The 20,776-nt window shown below is 39.6% G+C and overlaps 2 protein-coding genes and 2 pseudogenes across 3 annotated transcripts in view; 2 read left to right on the top strand and 2 right to left on the bottom strand.

The window, feature by feature from the left end:
- Window positions 1-20,776, top strand: part of LOC145906433 (uncharacterized) — a 266,709-nt pseudogene that overhangs the window by 105,171 nt on the left and 140,762 nt on the right.
- LOC145906588 (protein NLRC5-like) overlaps window positions 1-20,776 on the top strand; it is a 39,093-nt gene that overhangs the window by 12,822 nt on the left and 5,495 nt on the right. For both annotated transcript variants that reach the window (XM_082994031.1, XM_082994030.1), the window contains 3 exons: window positions 396-557; window positions 833-1,019; window positions 5,850-6,011. In XM_082994031.1, coding sequence (XP_082850157.1) covers window positions 396-557; window positions 833-1,012 — 342 coding nt within the window. In that variant the 3' untranslated portion in view covers window positions 1,013-1,019; window positions 5,850-6,011. The remainder of the gene's footprint in view (window positions 1-395; window positions 558-832; window positions 1,020-5,849; window positions 6,012-20,776) is intronic.
- LOC145906250 (uncharacterized) lies at window positions 8,425-10,011 on the bottom strand (annotated as a pseudogene).
- LOC145906252 (uncharacterized) lies at window positions 10,854-12,138 on the bottom strand. The gene is made up of 2 exons (XM_082993678.1): window positions 11,164-12,138; window positions 10,854-10,883 (listed from the first exon to the last, which is right to left on the bottom strand). The coding sequence occupies exons 1-2, from the start codon at window positions 12,136-12,138 to the stop codon at window positions 10,854-10,856; spliced, it is 1,005 nt and encodes a 334-aa protein (XP_082849804.1).

The raw sequence follows: 20,776 nt of genomic DNA on the forward strand, positions 1-20,776 counted from the left end.
AAGGCTCTGTGATTTTTTCCAAACCAAAAGTGAGAGGTTTATGGTTTGTGTACGCAGTAAAATTTCGACCATCAATAAAGTATTGTAAACATCAAATAGCTGAGTGAAGTACCAACAGTTCACGATCAAATGCGTTGTACTTGATTTCGGGCTTCCTCAGCTGAAGGCTGAAGAACGCAAGAGGCTGCCAGTTGCCGTCGATAAAGTTAGATGGTCAGAAATCGGAATATACAAACATTAACCATTAAGTTTTCAGTGTCACGAGACAAAATATTTATGTCAAAGTTAAATAATTGTTATTATTTTGTTTCGCGTTGCCAAACTGTAGTTTCAATACCACCCATTTGTATTGTTGTTATTCATACCATGTTTTACTTGGATATTATTTCATTCAGCTGAAGATGCTCAACCTCTCGTGCAACAATATAGAAGACCATGGCGCGGTTTACGTAGCAGACTGCATTCAAAACATTGAACAAGTGGATCTGCGTGGATGCGGCCTGACAAGCGTTGGAGTCAAGCATTTGTACGAGAAGATTAAACTGCTGAAGAAACCGGTGAGTGATTTCATGTATGTCCAATGAACAATATTTATGTTTGTTTTTGCAATGAATGCGTCCAACATGCACGAAAATGTCAGCGTACTAGAGGTGTTGTGCGTTAGGTTCATTTGTTTTATAAGAGGAGCCGAGTGACGCAAAACAATACAACCAATTTAGCTGTGTCACATTTCAGGTAATTTTGGAAAATTAAGTTGATTTTCAATTAAAAACGTTCTGTCACGATGCAGGATTCAAGCTCTACTAATTTGATTTTTCTGAAATATACCAAGGAAACTAAGAAGAAGCTGCTGAAGAATCTCGCATCGTCGTATATGGGGGAACCGACCAAGCAAGCAATACTTCGATGTTGCAGCTGGGCTCATGAAGTAAACGATGAGGAGATAACTTCATCTGTGGCCTCCGTTCTCCCTGACAAGATCGACCTCAGTTACTCATCGCTCCTCCCGTAGCAAACCGGTAAGATGTTGTTTATGTATTTTTATACCAGTAAGATATTAGTCCAGTTGTGAGACTTCGTAACGTAAATGAAAATTTTTCATGAGTGACAAATTATAAATACAAATTATACAATACTTGACTGCCAGGGATTTGGGCACAAATGCAAGTGTTTTCCAACTAATGGACCGTTACCCCCAAATGGGTCAAATGCTATTTATTTTTGGTGGCGGAAATGTGTGGGTGTATTTGTTTTCTTTCATAATAACTTCGATTAAACCCAGTTGTTGCAAGGAAAGTACTTGAACAAAAAAAATTAATCAATTGAAATTTGCAAGGGTTTGGTTGTTCGTGTTTGTGGCATAATATACTTTGAGTTGTTTTTGTCATTCAAGGTTTCATAAATTTCTGCATGTTTTTGTCGGAATAATGAAGCATGCTGCAATTATTGAAAGGGGGCGCTAATGAAAATGAATGGAATTATTGGAGCACAGGACGAAAATAGTTAAGAAACCAAACTGCTTTAATGTTTGTTTTTGTTTTCGTGACAATACCCAGTTGGTAAATATGTATGTTTCCGGTCGTGACTGGTTCTTTAATTTCTCCATAATCTACCCCTTTAGTTGCCATTGTACTCTGTCAGCGACACCAATTCATTTTGATAATAAGTTAATGTTATCAGATGTTTCAAATTGAAGTCAACTGATTTATTAACAATGTTGAAAAATTGATTTCGATTGCACGGGCATTCTCAGTTTCTGCAAATACGAAATTACCAGGAAACACAGGAAGCTATACGGGAATTGGTAAAATAAGAAAAAAAATTAAATAATAAATATAATGGAAAAAATAAATCAAAGTAAAAAGCAAAAAGTCCTGTACTACTGCCTTCCCTATGCACTACACAGCAATGGAAGGCGTTGTGACTTTAGTGGCGCCCGGAAGTACTAATGTAAGCCATATTACAGGTGTGTCTTTTAGGCGTAAACAAATCGGCGTCGGTAATTGCACGCGCCTCGTCAGTGCTTCACGTTGTTAAAGAGTTTGGTGAAAACTTCCTTTTACGCCCATATCGCGATGGACGGTTGCGATTGGCGATGCATGACGGTCGCGTATTCACACCTGCAGTGCGATTGGCGCCAACGCGACAAATCATTTCAATATCTAAAATACCATGAGCGTCTTTGTGTCGTAAAAACTTTGGTACGAAACTTCATTTAGTTTTATTAAGCGACAAAAGAAGTTGTTATTAACGATTAACATAATAATCAACAAATTAATCATGTACAGAGCGTTACTTAGAATATATGTATTATTTAGTTCGCTATTGCTGTTGTAACAGAGAAATGACGATGTTAGTGGCACTGATCTAGAAGATTTTTTAAACCAAACGATTTTAATAAATGTAAAAATTAATCAACGCAAGGCAATTTAATCCATTGCGATTAATAACAATACATCAAATATTTTGTGATAACTTATCACCAAACACTCAATTTATAAATAAAATCTGGTAAAACCATCTTAACTTAATCATAACAAGTCGAAGGAAAACAAGTTTCCAATCACTGCAGCTGACGGAAAAGTTGAAATCAGATTTAACTCCGTCGTCAACCGCTTCAAGCGAGAAAATCACGCCGTCGTCAACCGCTGGTGTGAATGCTTTGACGCTTGCCGCGTTTAGAAAACCGCGCCCACAGCCGCTAACCGTGACTGGTGTAAATTTCGTGATATTTTGAAATTATCATAACGAATATCGTATTACGCAAGCGAATTCGCACCTAAAAATATAGTCAACGCTATCAAGATTTCTCAAAAGATCATGGTTGAATGAAGAAAAAAGGGGAAAAAATGGACCAACATCGTTGTATAATTTAACACAATAACACGGCGCTAAACGAGGTCACAGTGTTTGAGCATTATTTGCGCTGAGTACTTTTTAACAGAAAAAAACATCAACGGTAAATTGAAGGAAGAAAAAGAAAAGCAAAATTTTTTTTGGCGAGAAATCGGCATCGAACACAAATCACTTGGGTTAAGTCAAGCACGACCACTTTCCATTACAAAAACATTTAGTTCGTTTATACGATCGATTTTCGATTAAATTGTTCTTGCCGATTTTAAAGTCAACACAAAGTCTTATATGTTTTTTTTTGTTTTTGTTGCTGCCAGGCATATTGTAACTTAATAATCTGTTCTTCTGGCAAAGATAAAACGTGACTTTATTCACCGAAGTTTCGCCTGTTATTCAACAAGGCTTCCTCAAGGTAATGGTACAGCACACACTAAAGCCAAAAAACGTGCCAACACGAAAAAGGGGATAACGCTAACACCGCTTGCAAAATCATGTGATGTATAAAAAATGGGCGGGAAAACTACAGTTACAGTAAGTTGTTATACTGTGTTACAAATCGCTGTGTTAATGATAGGGAACAGTGCGTTTACTTTCCGGTGCTCTATAACAAATAGCAGTATAATTGAAGAATCGTTTGCACAACCTCTTGTGACATTTGTTCGGTCGTCGGGTTTCGGTCCAACTTGATTCCCAGTAACTCCTCATCGTCACGCATCGTTGGTATCACTGTCGCCAACCATAACACTTACCTGGGAGCAACCGGTCGTCTGTTCGTCCAAAGTTTTATCGCAGGTATCACGCGAACTCATCCAACATGTTCACATGATACGTCCGCTCATTCCCATTGACATCACGAGCAAATTTATTAAGTTTTATCGCAGGTTTCACGCGAACTCATCCAACATGTTCACATGATACGTCCGCTCATTCCCATTGACATCACGAGCAAAGTGATTAAGTTTTATCGCAGGTTTCACGCGAACTTATCCAACATGTTCACAAGATACGTCCGCTCATTCCCATTGACATCACGAGCAAAGTCATTAGGTTTTATCTTGTAAACACAAACCGAGTCTTGTTGAAGTAGTTTACTGTAGTTAGTGACGTTGGTATTTTCACATACACCATGTTCAGTACAAATCTGTTCAACTGTTGGACCTTCTATATAGCAAATCAAAGGGAGGAAACCCTGTCGATTCTAGCGAAACATAAGCAAAGTCCAAAATGCCTTTGGTTTCATCTTTTAACGTTATCACAATTGACAAATCGTCTGAGAAAGTTGTTCTCAAATTAGGTTTTCTCAGTCCTTACGAACCCAAGTGATTTTAGGGGGTAGCGAAGATTTCTTCTCACATCGTGCGAAATTACCTTGTCTTGAATTGTTAAAATCAATTATTTTTCTGCATTGTTAATTGCATCCTTTATATCAGACTGAAAGAGTTTAAATGCATGCGAACAGCGGTTTAACAAAAATAGATTCGAAAAATGCACACTGCACGCTTCGGTGCTCACGGTTTGTGGCACGTTCAATGACGTCGCGACAGGACCCCCTCCAGTAGCGGGCAGTCGTCACGCCTGGTAACGTTCTGGTGGGCGTACGTGACATCGAGGTCTTCCCGACGGTCTGGGGCGCGCTACCTGAACTGGCACGGACAAGTCAACGTGCGCTGGCTTCAGCCGATTGATGGATACGTGTTGGTCGCGACCGCCAATATCAAGTTTAAATGGAGCCGGAAAACTGAGGCATGGATAAACGAGGAAAGACGCCAATAATTGAAACGTTGGCAACAGTCATCAGCTGTGGAGTCAAATAAAAGCCTTTCTTCTTGGGCAGCTTCTCTGCAAACGCGTATGTGCAAGGCGTTGTCTGTGTATACCTGCCAACATCATATTAGGGTTAAACTTTTTGGCCAGCTCGCTGCAAAACCTTGAAAGGATCGTAAGGAGTCATTTTTAATCAAGCGACTTGAAATTTTACAAACAAATACTAGAGTCAAGTAGAAAACGAGCAGTAAAAATCGACTTTGCGTATGTCCTTGACTTTTTTGTTCCTGTGCGAAAACGCATGTTTGAAACTAGGGTGGCTGAGGCGAAATTGACTAATTTTGACAGTTATTCGCGAGTCATTTGAACATTTTTAAATTAAGCGACTGTAATTTTACACACAAGCTCTGCAGAACATGAGCAGTGAAAATCGACTTTGCGTATGTCTTTTAGTTCTTCATTACTGCACGATAACACATGTTTGAAACTAGAGTGGCTAATATTCAGCGGAATTGACTAAATTTGGCAGTTAATCTCCTGGTCCTATTTCAGTTCTTTGATTTCGACTTGCATCGCCCGACAGTGGCTGTTAGTTCTTCAGCTAATTCGTTTGCGTCTCAATTCTTTCTGAATTATTATTGTTCAGCTTTTATTCAAGGTTCATATGATTGCACCAAAACCTCCTAAGCGGCTGGGCTATGCGAGTCCAAGCAGGATTAATCGGATGCAACAAAGCTTTGGCTGTAACTTGTTAAATGTCGGAAAGGTTTACACTTCACGAGAATCCTGTAATCCCCGTGTTAGTGCAAAAAACACATGGGTAAAATGCACACAGTTTGTGACACGTTAAATGCGATGCCTACAATACAATCGCCCTTTATTTTATCACAAATTACAAGAAGGCGATTGTTGGCAAACAAAACTCCCTGGATTGTAATCTAAAAACTTGGATCGCCAAGTTTTATCAGCAAGCTACACTGGGTCGTAAGATGTTTTATTATCAGGAATCGATTAACCTCCATCATCTGATACAAACCTCACAATTACTTCGTCTGTCCCAGTTTCTATTCATTAAATCAATCGGATTTATTTAAATAGGGATAAGAATTATTCGCGCTTGACTAAATATAATTATTACTTGTTTGATTCGTGTTTTCAACTTATTGTTTTTTGATATCAATTATCTGTGTTGTTATTCACACTTTGTTTAACATTGATATTATTTTATTCAGCTGAAGATGCTCAACCTCTACAACAACAATATAGAAGATCGTGGTGCGGTTTACGTGGCCGACTGGATCCACAACATTGAACAAGTGGATCTGAGTAGATGCGGTCTGACAAGCGTTGGTGCCGAACATCTATCTGAGAAGATCAAACTGTTGAAGTATCCGGTGAGTAATTTCATATCTTAGTCGGAATTCGTCCAACACACACGAATATTTCTGAGTGTCGCGAGCAAAAATCCAACGCACGAAGAGAAAGAAAGTTACAGGCTGAGTTATTTAAATGCCGACTGTCGTCATATCGCTATGTAATGCTTAACGGTTGTATTTCACACTATATACCCCAACTATAATTTATTGACATTATGAAGGTTATGCAATTTTTAGATCTATCTTATGCACTAAACCAGCTATAGACTGTTAACTCGTTTTTCACGCAGACCTCTGTCAGTTAATTACGTCATGCTGATATTTCTTCAGTCGTGTTCATAATGCGCGGTCAGTTTCACCAATATTGACCACGTTGTAGTTGCCGCAGTGTGTTTAGTACACCACACCTCACAGATTGGGCATATCTCCTGCGTAGTCCGAAGAAGGTAGTGTAACAGGCGGGCGTTCAAACACTTGAATGTGAAAATCTATAAGAGGACGCATCAAGGTGTCAGATAGCTCTCCAAAATAGGGCAACACAATCACATTCATGGTGAAGCCTGGTTGCTCAGCATAAAGGAAGGATGTCAACCGCTCCCTCGCCCTCTTCACGTCACCCACCTCCTGCTCCTCTGCTTCTTCCCCAGAAATCAGGGTCTCTACTCAGTGTACATTGTACGTACTACACCGGAACTCGAACTTCGACATAAATTGGTGTCCAACCCCAACTAGCTTCTAGTTTTGGTTAACCTGCAGTAACGAATCACCGCTAAAAGCAAGGCTAGAACCCACACGAAAAATACTCTCTTTGTATTGAAGACTCGTAAATGTCTGCAAATCATATTCTGGTGTAGTTCGTATTCCAAACAATACCCAAGGTAGCCATGTGGGCTGGAATACCGACACAGGATATCCAATGTCAGATGAAAGCGCGGGCGCACGTAATCCTGCATGGGAATTGCCTGAGATCGTAATGTCCTGAAGATGAAGGCCATTCAAAGCTGTACGATACGTCTGTACCTCGTGAATTTGTTGCACAGTTGACAAAGCTTCAAAGTCGAAATCCAAGATTGGCGTTTGCAAAGCAGACATGGTTGCATGCGAAAGGGCATCGGCTACTTTCTTACTTTTACCGTTGATTTGCTGCACATCAGTGGTGAACTTGACGCCGCGCTCTCAATCGACCCCGCAACAGCGCGCGTGTTTCGCGGTGTGTACGCACGAAACGAACTCGCATCGTTACGTCATCGACCCCCTGCGTTGTATATTGTGAACAGCGATCTATCCAGTCAACCTGGAATACATTGGAACACCGTACTTCCAGTTTAACGCTTTTTCAGAAGCCTCACGCGGCTTTAGCCAGCAGGAAATGTATTCAGTTGATTTGCATGGGAATGATTTATTTGCGGACCTTTTGTGACTGACAAGGGCAGGTGAGTCCAAATATGTTTTTTTTTCAACGCAGGTAAAGGCGAGCTTACAAACCAACAGACACACACCTAAGCAATGCACAAAAATTCTGCGACAAGAATGATGTCCGTTCTACGCTGTAATGTCGGTTTCTAAGCGATTCCTTTTCCCCCTAAAAAAATAAAACCAATTAAACTATTTTAATTAAACAAAAATTAACCGAATTTAACCGCCTTCGGCGGGCCAAGGTAAAATCGGGCGAGGAGAAAAATGCGTAAAGAATATACGAAATTAATACATTTGGGAGTCAGGCGAATCCGGCATCTCGGACCAGCGTAATTTCGTGACTGGAACACAATAACAACGATTGTAAGTTGTCTTGCTGTATTTTTTTAACAGCACATAAACACACAGAGAGAATTAACCGAAACTCTAATACGATTGTCACACACCGAAAAGCGATTTACTTACACGTTTCCTTGCCCCGATCTTTGAGGCAACGCAATGTAGGTGTTTTAATATTTGAAACTATGCGTTATCTTCAATATAAGACGCATTCCTAATGTAAACAAAACTTTGTTGTACCAGGATAACTTGTGTGACAACAAATTCGCTACAGCGAAAACGGTTTACGATTATTGGTCACCGCTACTTTAGCGCAGTTTTCTGCTTTATTAAGATGCCCAAACAAAAATTTATGTTGGGCCCTTGTACAGAATAAGTTCGTTTTTGTTTGTCAAAAGGTATGGGCCATATGCCGAAGCCTAACATGACCCTGGTGTACATACCTGGCATATATGTCTCAAATGCAACAACGGCCTTTTTCGGCCCTTGTTTCAATTTTCATACAAGGGCCTAGCTTGTTCGTTGAAGTCCCTGTTCACCTCCACACTTGGCTTTTGCAAGATGTAACAAAAACAAGCATAAACTTCAATTGTCCCAAACAAATGCCATACAAAGGCAAATGTACGACATTTGTTGTTTATTTGAACAAGCGAACACACAACGAAATTTTGTCCCTCTATTGTCCTGCAGTCGATTTCAGGCGATGTTGCCTGCCGCCATCCCAATCAGGCACTCCGTTGAACACACGCTTGATTGCATTGGTTATTTCCTCGCGGCTGACGTCACGATGGCAAGTGTTTTGAAGAACATCTGAACGTAAATTTTTTTGTCCATTAACAACACACTTTAGCGAGGTGTCCGCTACAACATCCACTTTTTTAGAAAAACGATTTATGTTATTTTACATTACTTAACCCAAATCTTAAATTAATAATAACTATGTATGTTATTGCTGGGGCAGATGTTAGAGAAAGTATACCATGTTAATGTTTCATAAGATATGCACTTAAATATCCTTACCTGCATATAAATAACAAAAATGACAAAAGCACTTATATCAAAACATGTCACTACAATTTGTTGGAACTGTTACCACAATACTATCTGCACCAGGAACAAAATTAGTCACTTCACACTGTCAAGAACAGCCTACATTGGTTATCTATCACAACTATTGCAAAAAAATGATTTAGAAAAGTGTTCAAATTGCACATGTCCATACATGTATTGACATTTTTCCACACTTAAACAAAATAGGTATATACCTTGAAAGAGTGCATACAGTTGGTGGCTTTTGAAAGCTCTTTTCACTTGTTGACGTCCGCTTCCCATGCCAGACCATGAAAATTGCATGGCCAAATCCTTGACCATGAATACTTTCAGAAAGTTACGGAAAGTTGCTCGGACACATTTTACTTCAACTTGCTGAGCCAACAATTTGGCATTCTGTGTTTAAAAAAAGAAATCATTATCTGCATAAAAATGACTTTCAAGACAGTCTTACCAGAGACTGTTTTAAATTAGATTCCAGCTCTTCCTCTGTACAAGCAGCTTCAATTTTCCATGGCTCAGTTGCCGAGCTTGAACAATCACTGTTCATTGAAAGATTTAAATCTGACAATTTATCAATTTTATCATTTAAAATATTAAACTGTTTCCGTATAAAAGAATATCCACTCCGAATCTCACACAGCAATTCTTCGTTTTGGTATTTTGGATGCTTTGTTTGAGGAAAAACCTTTTGGGGACTTTTTCTAACAACACATGGCAAACAATTTTTACTTGCAAACCATGTTAAGCCTTTGATAGTAACAAACCTCTTGTGCTTTCTCCTCAAATCACTATTTTGAGGTGCTGTTGCTCGTTTGTAAATACTTTAACTGTCTGTCCTTACAAGAGGAGGTGGAACAAATTCATCATCTGCTGATGTCTCACTCAACATTACTGTGCTATAACCTTTTTCCTCGCACTTGTGAAAGTCATCTTAAATAATGAACTGTTAGTAACATTGGAACAGAACTGTATCACATTACTACATACTAGATTCACAGAGGATCATACAACTGTATTGCTTCCATTCCTCATCAGGTTCAACTTCATTTTTTGCTAAAGCCCTAATATCTTCGTTTGACATTTGAGGCCACTTACACATGGAATATCCCACCATCCATGACCGTGGCACTATGTCAGTGGAGCCATTGTTAAATTTTACACATACAAACTTTTTCATAGTGAGACCAATTTCCTGCAAGATACCAAACATGCATTAGGTCATGTGAAGCAATATTAAAGCAACTAAATCCTCTCTATATGGTAAAACAAAACACTTTTTTATATTACTTGACATGCACAATAGTTTATAGTCACTGCATAGGTTGGAAATTCTTTGTATCCGTACAATTTTTGAATGAACCGGGTTTATAAAAAAGTTTAGCACTTTTGTATACTGACATACAACAAAATAAATGTGGCAATTTTCAACAACTATATCAACAACTCTGTAAAAACAATTATTGTGAAACAATGTGGAGTCAGATATAGTATTTCGCTTAATAACAACACAATCAAACAAGAAAATTTTTTTTATGAATGACAAAGACTTTTCCCCAAAAAGCTCAACTAAAACATTCATACCAATGGCGGGTTTTGCATCACGTTTGTCATGTCTTAAAGGGCAATCAAACACAAGATTTTCATTGTTATGATATGCAAACCAAGAGCATTGTTGCAGTGGTTTAAATCCAGATCTAACTTGGTCTTTTAAGCAACCCAGGTAGCTTTCAAATGGAAAACATGAAATGTTTTCCAAACAACCATACTTTTGACAGTCCTCAACCAAGTGAATTAGAGAATGTACAATATAGGTTACAAATTGTTTGCCATATAGTACAACAGATTCATGCACAAAGTTATGAAGCAGATCACTGGCAGTTTTCAAATTGAAAGTAGTACAATTCTTATCTAAAAAAAACCTCAAGGCACAGGAAAGTTTAAGAAAATGAATGTATCTCTCATGTGTTAAAGCATTGCTGTTTTTAAGAACCACTGGTCCCACATATAACATGAATAGCCTAAACTCCATTGCTTTCCAATATAGTATATCTTTTAGTGGTCGTAACTTCCGATTAAACTCATCTGGAACAAATGGTTGACAAGCCAAAATACTGGAAGTAATCTCATTTACAGCGTGTGAGGACAATTTTGCATGTAACTGATGTGGTGTTCCTTTCCACCATAGAAGTAACCGTCGCATCACTCCCAAGCAACCTAAGTGCATATAGTCTAAAATAAAACCAGACACCATGTCAACATTTTTTGTAGACAGAACTGACACACCCATTTGATGCTGCTTGTCGATGTGCCTTTTGAAATCTGCATCAGTGCGTTGAGTCCAACTGTGTCCGAGAAAATATACACGACGCTCAATGTATTGGCCTTTAACAGTACACCTTTCACAACTGTAATATCCAGTATGTGATTTAATGCATTTAAGACTAGATCGCATTGGTGCATCACAAACGTAAATTCCATAGTTTCCTAGTCTGCACGTTACAGTATCAATTATAACTGGATTTTCAGTGAGATTGTCTAAATCTTTAAGAAATTCCTTTAGAAACAGGTCAGGAGCAGGGAGTTCTCTGTTGGTGGACTTGTTTGTGCAATAAATTCCAGCACATAGACATTTCATTTTAACAAGATACACTTTTATTAGAATTGGATAAAGCTTGTAATCAGGAGAACCTTTAAAAAGTGGTAGTCCATCCACATTGATTATTAAGTAAAATGTAAATTGACAAGCGGAAAGTTTTAGTCGTAACACTTCATTTGTCAGAATCTTCTTCAAACTAGTTATCCAGTTACTGAAATGAACATATTCACCCCCATTATTCATAATACAATATGAAAGTTTGGGTGTGGGTAGTAAGGTTGTAAACGTCATGGGCAAATGTTCATGATATTGCTTTAAAATTTTCAACAGATTGGTCACAGCAGACTTAGGTACATTAGGCTCTGTGAGGGCCCATTGTTGCAAAGATTGCTTTAATGCAAAAGGATTAAACTGGTTACCACATGATTCAGGTAGATTTTGTTTAGTTGATCCAGGAACTGGACCACTAGAAACGTCGGAATCATAATCAGAGTTAGACAAAACGTTGCAAAAAAAATCAGGGTGGCCCACTTGTTGCATATTACTTGAACTTGGCCTGTCAGAATCCAAGTTATCAGGGATAGTGTCAGTAGTTAAGTCAACTTGATAATCAGAGCCATTTGAAAAAAGAATTGTTTCTTTTCCATCGTTTGTTTTTTTACACTTTCGACTTGAGGTCTTGCGCCGCCACTTCTGCTGTCTAGATAGTTTGCGATATGGTTTATACTCAGTTTTAGGCATTATAGCGCTGTCCAAAAATCCAAACCTCTTTCCCTTTCAAACTTCCATATCAACTAAAATATCAAATCTAAATAGGATTATTGCAGATTTAAACCGTTAAAAAAACACCACGCGCAAAATACGACGACTGCCGATTGCGTAATGCAACTATTGAAGTCGTAAATCCAGTGCGGCAGAATTACTTCCAGAACAGTGACGCAATAAAAATTTGGGAGATGACAAGAATAAATTTGCAATTTCCAGGTTATATTGTTTTCAAGATCACAAAACATTTGCAATACATCTGGAAAACAAACTTATTCAAGAAAGTAATTAATTTAAATACAAAAAAAAAATAACACAGATTCAAACGAATTACAACTTAATCAAATGTCAAATTAATTTAGTTTGTCACTTAAATGAGAAATGAGACGTATCAAATTTCTTCGCAGTTATATTGCAAATGCAATTGAAAATTTAATTTCATGGTATGATTATCTGTTCATTAAGCATGGAATATCTACAGCTGGGTTATGTCCGTTTTATCGTGCTTATATCGGACAAAACATATACGGCACATCCACGGCAATACTACGAAGGCCATATCAAAGATATGCCGCAAGTAACTTACACAAGATTCATATATAATCGCAGATACTTTTTGATTGGGTGACGTACAAGCTTTTGAAATAGGTATGTTGTAGTTGTACATTTATTTGTGCGCAACGCTGCCATAACCGTGTTGCATCCACTTGAAATTGATCGAATAGCAATTTGTTGTGAAGATGCATTCTATATTTTCTTCCACAAACATTGAATTCCTTTAGCATTTTCTCAGTAGCTTGTCTGTTGTCTCATCCTCTTTCTACGATCAACCAACACATAATATTTTGTGTTTACCGTCTTACAACATGAGGAGGTCAAATATAAGTGAATTTAAATGGAGCCAGTGCCTATTCTTGCGAACAACCACGTATTCACGAGTGATTTTATACTCAGAAACGTAATGGTGCGACATGGGTAAATGTAATGGTGAACGTAATAACGGTCGGGATTCTATCCCATTTGAACAATAAAACTGAATCAATGAGAATTTGCAAAGGTTTGGGTTGTTCTTGTTTGTGACGTAATATACTTTGGATTGCAAAAAGCGATTCCTAGCTTTCATCTTGAGCATTTCAGAAACAGTCAGATAAAATGCATGCGAACGGCGATACAAAAAATAAGTGTGAAAATAGGCACACTGCACGCTTCGGTGCACACAGTTTGTGGCACGTTCAATGACGTCCCACAGGACCCCCTCCAGTAGCGGGCAGTCGTCACGACTGGTAACGTTCTGGTGGGCGTACGTGACGTCGAGGTCTTCCCGACGGCCTGGGGCGCGCTACCTGAACTGGCACGGACAAGTCAACATGCGCTGGCTTCAGCCGATTGATGGATACGTGTTGGTCGCGACCGCCAATATCAAGTTTAAATGGATCCGGAAAACTGAGGCGTGGATAAACGAGGAAAGACGCCAATAATTGAAACGTTGGCAACAGTCATCAGCTGTGGAGTCAAATAAAAGCCTTTCTTCTTGGGCAGCTTCTCTGCAAACGCGTATGTGCAAGGCGTTGTCTGTGTATATCTGCCAACATCATATTAGGGTTAAATTTTTTGGCCAGCTCGCTGCAAAACCTTGAAAGGATCGTAAGGAGTCATTTTTGATCAAGCGACTTGAAATTTTACAAACAAATACTAGAGTCAAGTAGAAAACGAGCAGTGAAAATCGACTTTGCGTATGTCCTTTACTTTTTTGTTCCTGTGCGAAAACGCATGTTTGAAATTAGGGTGGCTGAGGCGAAATTGACTAATTTTGACAGTTATTCGCGAGTCATTTGAACATTTTTAAATTAAGCGACTGTAATTTTACACACAAGCTCTGCAGAACATGAGCAGTGAAAATCGACTTTGCGTATGTCTTTTAGTTCTTCATTACTGCACGATAACACATGTTTGAAACTAGAGTGGCTAATATTCAGCGGAATTGACTAAATTTGGCAGTTAATCTCCTGGTCCTATTTCAGTTCTTTGATTTCGACTTGCATCGCCCGACAGTGGCTGTTAGTTCTTCAGCTAATTCGTTTGCGTCTCAATTCTTTCTGAATTATTATTGTTCAGCTTTTATTCAAGGTTCATATGATTGCACCAAAACCTCCAAAGCGGCTGGGCTATGCGAGTCCAAACAGGATTAATCGGATGCAACAAAGCTTTGGCTGTAACTTGTTAAATGTCGGAAAGGTTTACACTTCACGAGAATCCTGTAATCCCCGTGTTAGTGCGAAAAACACATGGGTAAAATGCACACAGTTTGTGACACGTTAAATGCGATGCCTACAATACAATGGCCCTTTATTTTATCACAAATTACAAGAAGGCGATTGTTGGCAAACAAAACTTCCTGGATTGTAATCTAAAAGCTTGGATCGCCGAGTCTTATTAGCAAGCTACACTGGGTCGTAAGATGTTTTATTATCAGAAATCGATTAACCTCCATCATCTGATACAAACCTCACAATTACTTCGTCTGTCCCAGTTTCTATTCATTAAATCAATCGGATTTATTTAAATAGGGATAAGAGTTATTCGCGCTTGACTAAATATAATTATTACTTGTTTGATTCGTGTTTTCAACTTATTGTTTTTTGATATCAATTATCTGTGTTGTTATTCACACTTTGTTTAACATTGATGTTATTTCATTCAGCTGAAGATGCTCAACCTCTCCAACAACAAAATAGAAGACCGTGGGGCGGCTTACGTAGCCGACTGCATCCACAACATTGAACGAGTGCATCTGCGTGGATGCGGTCTGACAAGTGTTGGTCCCAAACATCTATACGAGAAGATTAAACTGTTGAAGAAACCGGTGAGTGATTTCATATCTTAGTCGGAATTCGTCCAACACACACGAATATTCCTGACTGTCGCGAGCAAAAATCCAACGCACGAAGAGAAAGAAAGTTACAGGCTGAGTTATTTAAATGCCGACTGTCGCCATATCGCTATGTAATGCTTAACGGTTGTATTTCACACTATATACCCCGACTTCTGTCAGTTAATTACGTCACTCTAATATTTCTTCAGTCGTGTTCGTAATGCGCGGTCAGTTTCACCAATATTGACCACGTTGTAGTTGCCGCAGTGTGTTTAGTACACCACACCTCACACATCGGGCATATCTCCTGCGTAATCCGAAGAAGGTAGTGTAACAGGCGGGCGTTCAAACACTTGAATGTGAAAATCTATAAGAGGACGCATCAAGGTGTCAGATAGTTCTCCAAAATAAGGCAACACAATCACACCCATGGGAGTCCCTTCGTCACATCTAGACGGTGAAGCCTGGTTGCTCAGCATAAAGGAAAGATGGCAACCGTTCGCTCGCCCTCTTCACGTCATCCACCTCCTGCTCCTCTGCTTCTTCCCCAGAAATCAGGGTCTCTACTCAGTGTACATTGTACGTACTACACCGGAACCCGAACTTCGACATAAATTGGTGTCCAACCCCAACTAGCTTCTAGTTTTGGTTAACCTGCAGTAACGAATCACCGCTAAAAGCAAGGCTAGAAGCCATACGAAAAATAGCGGCTCTCTTTGTATTAAAGACTCGTAAATGTCTGCAAATCATATTCTGGTGTATAGTTCGTATTTCAAACAATACCCAAGGTAGACATGTGGGCTGGAATACCGACACAGGATATCCAATGTCAGATGATAGCGCGGGCGCACGTAATCGTGCATGGGAATTGCCTGAGATCGTAATGTCCTGAAGATGAAGGCCATTCAAAGCTCAACGATACGTCTGTACCTCGTGAATTCGTTGCACAGTTGACAAAGCTTCAAAGTCGAAATCCAAGGTTTGCGTTTGCAAAGGAGACATGGTTGCATGCGAAAGGACATCGGCGACTTTGTTACTTTTACCGTTGATTTGCTGCACATCAATGGTGAACTTGGCGCCGCGCTCTCACTCGACCCCGCAACAGCGCGCGTGTTTCGCGGTGTGCACGCACGAAACGAACTCGCATCGTTACGTCATCGACCTCCTGCGTCGTATATTGTGAACAGCGATCTATCCAGTCAACCTGGAATACATTGGAACGCCGTACTTTCAGTTTAACGCTTTTTTAGAAGCCTCACGCGGCTTTAGCCTGCAGGAAATGTATTCAGTTGATTTGCGTGGGAATGATTTATTTGCGGAGCGTTTTGTATGGGATTTGTAAGTACACGGGCATGATTTATTTGCGGATCGTTTTATATGGGATTTGTAAGTACACCGGCATGATTTATTTCCGGTCCTTTTGTGACTGACAAGGGCAGGGGAGTCCAAATATGTTTTTTTTTCAACGCAGATAAAGGCGAGCTTACAAACCAACAGACACACACCAAAGCGAAAAACAATGCACAAAAATTCCACGACGAGAATGATGTCCGTTCTACGCTGTAATGTCGGTTTCTAAGCGATTCCTTTTCCCCCCACAAAAAAGTAAAAAAATTAAACTATTTTAATCAAATAAAAATTAACCGAATTTAACCGCCTTCGGCGTGCCAAGGTAAAATCGGGCGGGGAGAAAAATGCGTAAAGAATATACGAAATTAATACATTTGGGAGTCAGGCGAATCCGGCATCTCGGACCTGCGTAATTTCGTGACTGGAACACAATAACAACGATTGTAAGTTGTCTTGCTGTATTTTTTTAACGGCACATAAACACACAGAGAGAATTAACTGAAATTCTGATACGATTGTCACACACCGAAAAGCGGTTTACTTACACGATTCCTTGCCCCGATATTTGAGGCAACGTAATTTAGGTGTTTTAATATATTTGAAACTATGATGTATCTTCAATATAAGACGCATTTTTGATGTAAACAAAACTTTGTTGGACCAGGATAACTTGTGTGACGACAAATTCGCTACAGCGAAAAAGGTTTACGATTATTGGTCGCCATTATTTTATTGCTGTTTTCTGCTTGATTAAGATGACGAAGAAGCTTTTGAAATAGGTTTGTTGTAGTTGTACATTTATTTGTGCGCAACGCTGCCGTAACCGTGTTGCAACCACTTGAATTTGATCGAATAGCAATTTGTTGTGAAGATGTATTCTATATTTTCTTCCACAAACATTGAATTCCTTCAGCATTTTCTCAGTAGCTTGTCTGTTGTCTCATCCTCTTTCTGCGATCAACCAACGTTTACCGTCTTACAACGTGAGGATGTCAAATATAAGTGAATTTAAATGGAACCAGTGCCTATTCTTGCGAGCAACCACGTATTCACGAGTGATTTTGTACTTAGAAACGTAATGGTGCTTCATGGGTAAATGTACGGTGAACGTAATAATCGTCGGGATTCTGAAGATTGCAAAAAGTGATTCCTAGAACTGGCGTAGGTTGCTGCTAAATCATCCAACCAAGATATTGTTTATTAGAATATATAGATTTTGCCTATACGGCATCATCAGTATTCTAAAATCATTTAGAATGATGCCGTATGGTCGAAATATATAGAGAGATCTATGCTTTTCATAAACATTTCTATACTTTGGATTGTTTTTGTCATACAAGTTTTTATACATTTCTGTATGTTTCTGTTGGAACTGCTGGAATGGTTTAGATGATGCCTCTCTGAACGTCCGTGGCTTCTATCATGGCGCCCGGATCGTTTCTCAGTTATTCGTATGCAATTTGTTAGAGTTTGGTGACACCTTCCTCTATCACCCATTGCATGTCATTGTTACTGACTGTCAGATACATACGAACTCTGAACCAAATGGACAAACTTTGGTACATGTTGTAACACTGCGGTAAACGTCGTTACAGAATTTACCTCGCCCATAGACACACTTGCTCGCGCTATCCAAGCCAAACAAACTTGGAGGTAATAAGCTGCTTGGTGATGCGGCTAGATGGGTGAGAAAGTGCATGAATAACGTCAATCACACTTTTCGTCCATGTTGCTGGGACGACCAAAATAAATTTATCGGCGAAATTCTTTCGTTACAGTCTTGTGACCGTGGTGGATGCAGCAATCGAACTTAACAGATTATAATGCAATATCTTTTGCGTTCGTGCGTCGTTCAAATCCAGTAGAAGTCATGGCACCGACTTCGACGCTCGTGTCGATTAGAAAACATCGGCTGGAATGACGTGCAAGGAAAAGGCCAGTTGGTTTGCCGGTTACCTCAGCCATTGCTGGCAACCAGCGTTGGAGTTTTCCTGGAAGGTGGTGGTCAACATTGTTGTGCTTTTTGCCCGAAACGTTTATGGTAAAAGCACATGCCAGGAACGTCGGGCTTGCCAAATGTTTGCAGAGTTGCGCGATTCTTTTCTCTGCTTACAGAAAACTCGGACGTTGTGGTTCGTGCCTGCCACAATAATTCCGTGCGCTTTGCCAAAACCTCGGGGCAACCAATAACAATACGAATGTTTTCCGGCATGTTTGCTGGACAAGTGTTCAAACATGTGATGATCAACTAACAAAGCAAGCATCTCGTCCATTAACGCCGATGGCTTTCGGTCGCCTAAGGAAGGCAAGTAGAATAAACGTGATGCGCGCTCCTGGCGAGAAAAGTCAGACGTGCCAACCGTGTCTTGATGGCTGCATACTTGTCTCTATCAGGTGGTGGTTCCAAAATATCAATCGGTCGACGCGCTGTGTCCTGATCTGGTGCGAATACAACGTCGAAATGCTTTGTTTATTCTTGCTTGTGGTTCCCAAGTGTAAACTGTGCTTTCAATTGCTGCAGACATACCCGTGGTTATGAAGGCCAGAATGTCGTTAGCTTGACGATATCAGCATTTTCAGATTCCATCTTTCGTGTAAAATTTCAATAAATCTTTGTTGGAATGCGGGTTCACCAGTCAAAATGGTTGCAATTTTTGTCTAGAACGCCTCGAAACGAGTTCATAACCATTGACATCCCGCGCAATATCATTAGGTTTCACATACGCCATGTTCAGTACTAATCTATTTAACTTTTGGGGCACAGATGTTTCATACAACAAATTGAAGGGAGGAAACCCCGTTGATTCCAACGCACTAAAGCGTAGTTGGTTTCATCTGTGCGAAAATACCTTGGCAGCTTGCGGTTGCAGCTTTTATTTTAAGCGCTCAGAAAGAGTCAGTTACAATGCATGCGCTTTATGTTATAAAATGGCCCTTTATTTTATCACAAATAACAAGAAGGCGATTGTTGGCAAACAAAACTCCCTGGATTGTAATCTTATAACTTGGATCGCCGAGTCTAACTAACAAGCTAGTTCTACACTGGGTGGTCGTAAGATGTTTTATTATCAGGAATCGGTTTACCTCCGTCATTCATTCTGATACAAACCTCACAAATACTTCGTCTGTCCCAGTTTTAATTCTTTTGAATAAATCGGATTTATTTAAATCGGGATAAGAATTATAATAATAAAAATAAATATTACTTGTTTGACTCGTGTTTTCAACTTATTGTTTTTTGATGTCACTTATCTGTGTTGTTATTCATACCATGTTTTACTTGGATATTATTTAATTCAGTTGAAGGAGCTCAACCTCTCCGACAACAATATAGAAGACCTTGGGGTGGTTTACGTGGCCGACTGCATTCGAAACATTGAACAAGTGTATATGTGTGTATGCAGCCTGACAAGCGTTGGTGCGAAACATCTATCCGAGAAGATTAAACAGTTGAAGAAACCGGTGAGTGATTTCATGTCTTAGTTGGAATTCGTTCAACACACACGAACTTTTGTGAGTGTCGCGAGCAAAAATCCAACGCACGAAACGAAAGAAAGTTACAGGCTTAGTTGTTTAAATGCCGACTGTCGCCATATCTCTATGTATACCACAACTATAATTTAGAGACATTCTGAAGATCATGACTTTTTTGGATCTGTACTATACACGAAGTCGCTACATGCTCCACACCAAACCAGCTATATACTGCTATCGCGTTGTCCCCGTAGACTTCTGTCAGGTAATTACGTCACGCTGATGTTTCTTCAGTCGTGTTCGTAATGCGCGGTCAGTCTCACCAAAATCGACCATGTCGCAGTTGCCGCAGTGTGTTTAGTACACCACACCTCACACATCGGGCATATCTCCTGCGCAGTCCGAATAACGTAATGTAACAGGCGGGCGTTCAAACACTTGGATGTGAAAATCTGTAAGAGGACGCATCAAGGTGTCAGATAGTTCTCCAAAATAAGGCAACACAATCGTCACATCTAGGCGGTGAAGCCTGGTTGCGCCGCATAAAGGAAGGATGGCAACAGTTCGCTCGCCCTCTTCACGTTACCCACCTCCTGCTCCTCTGCTTCTTCCCTAGAAATCAGGATCTCCACTCTTGTGTACATTGTACGTACTACACCGGAACCCGAACTTTGACATAACATAACTGTGTCCAACTTCAACTTGCTTCTGGTTTTGGTTAACCTGCAGTAACGAATCACCGCTAAAAGCAAAGCTGGAAGCCATACGAAAAATAGCGGCTCTCTTTGTATTAAAGACTCGTAAAATTGGAGGGAAAATGCGTTTACAAAGCCAAATAAAATAAATAATAATCAAGGTGTGTTAAATCAATCAAATCGATAGAGGTGTTAAAGAATAGAGAAGAATTGTTTGCACAAC

Source organism: Ascidia mentula, chromosome 6 (assembly GCF_947561715.1).
Source record: "Ascidia mentula chromosome 6, kaAscMent1.1, whole genome shotgun sequence".
Classification (NCBI taxonomy): Eukaryota; Metazoa; Chordata; class Ascidiacea; order Phlebobranchia; family Ascidiidae; genus Ascidia; species Ascidia mentula.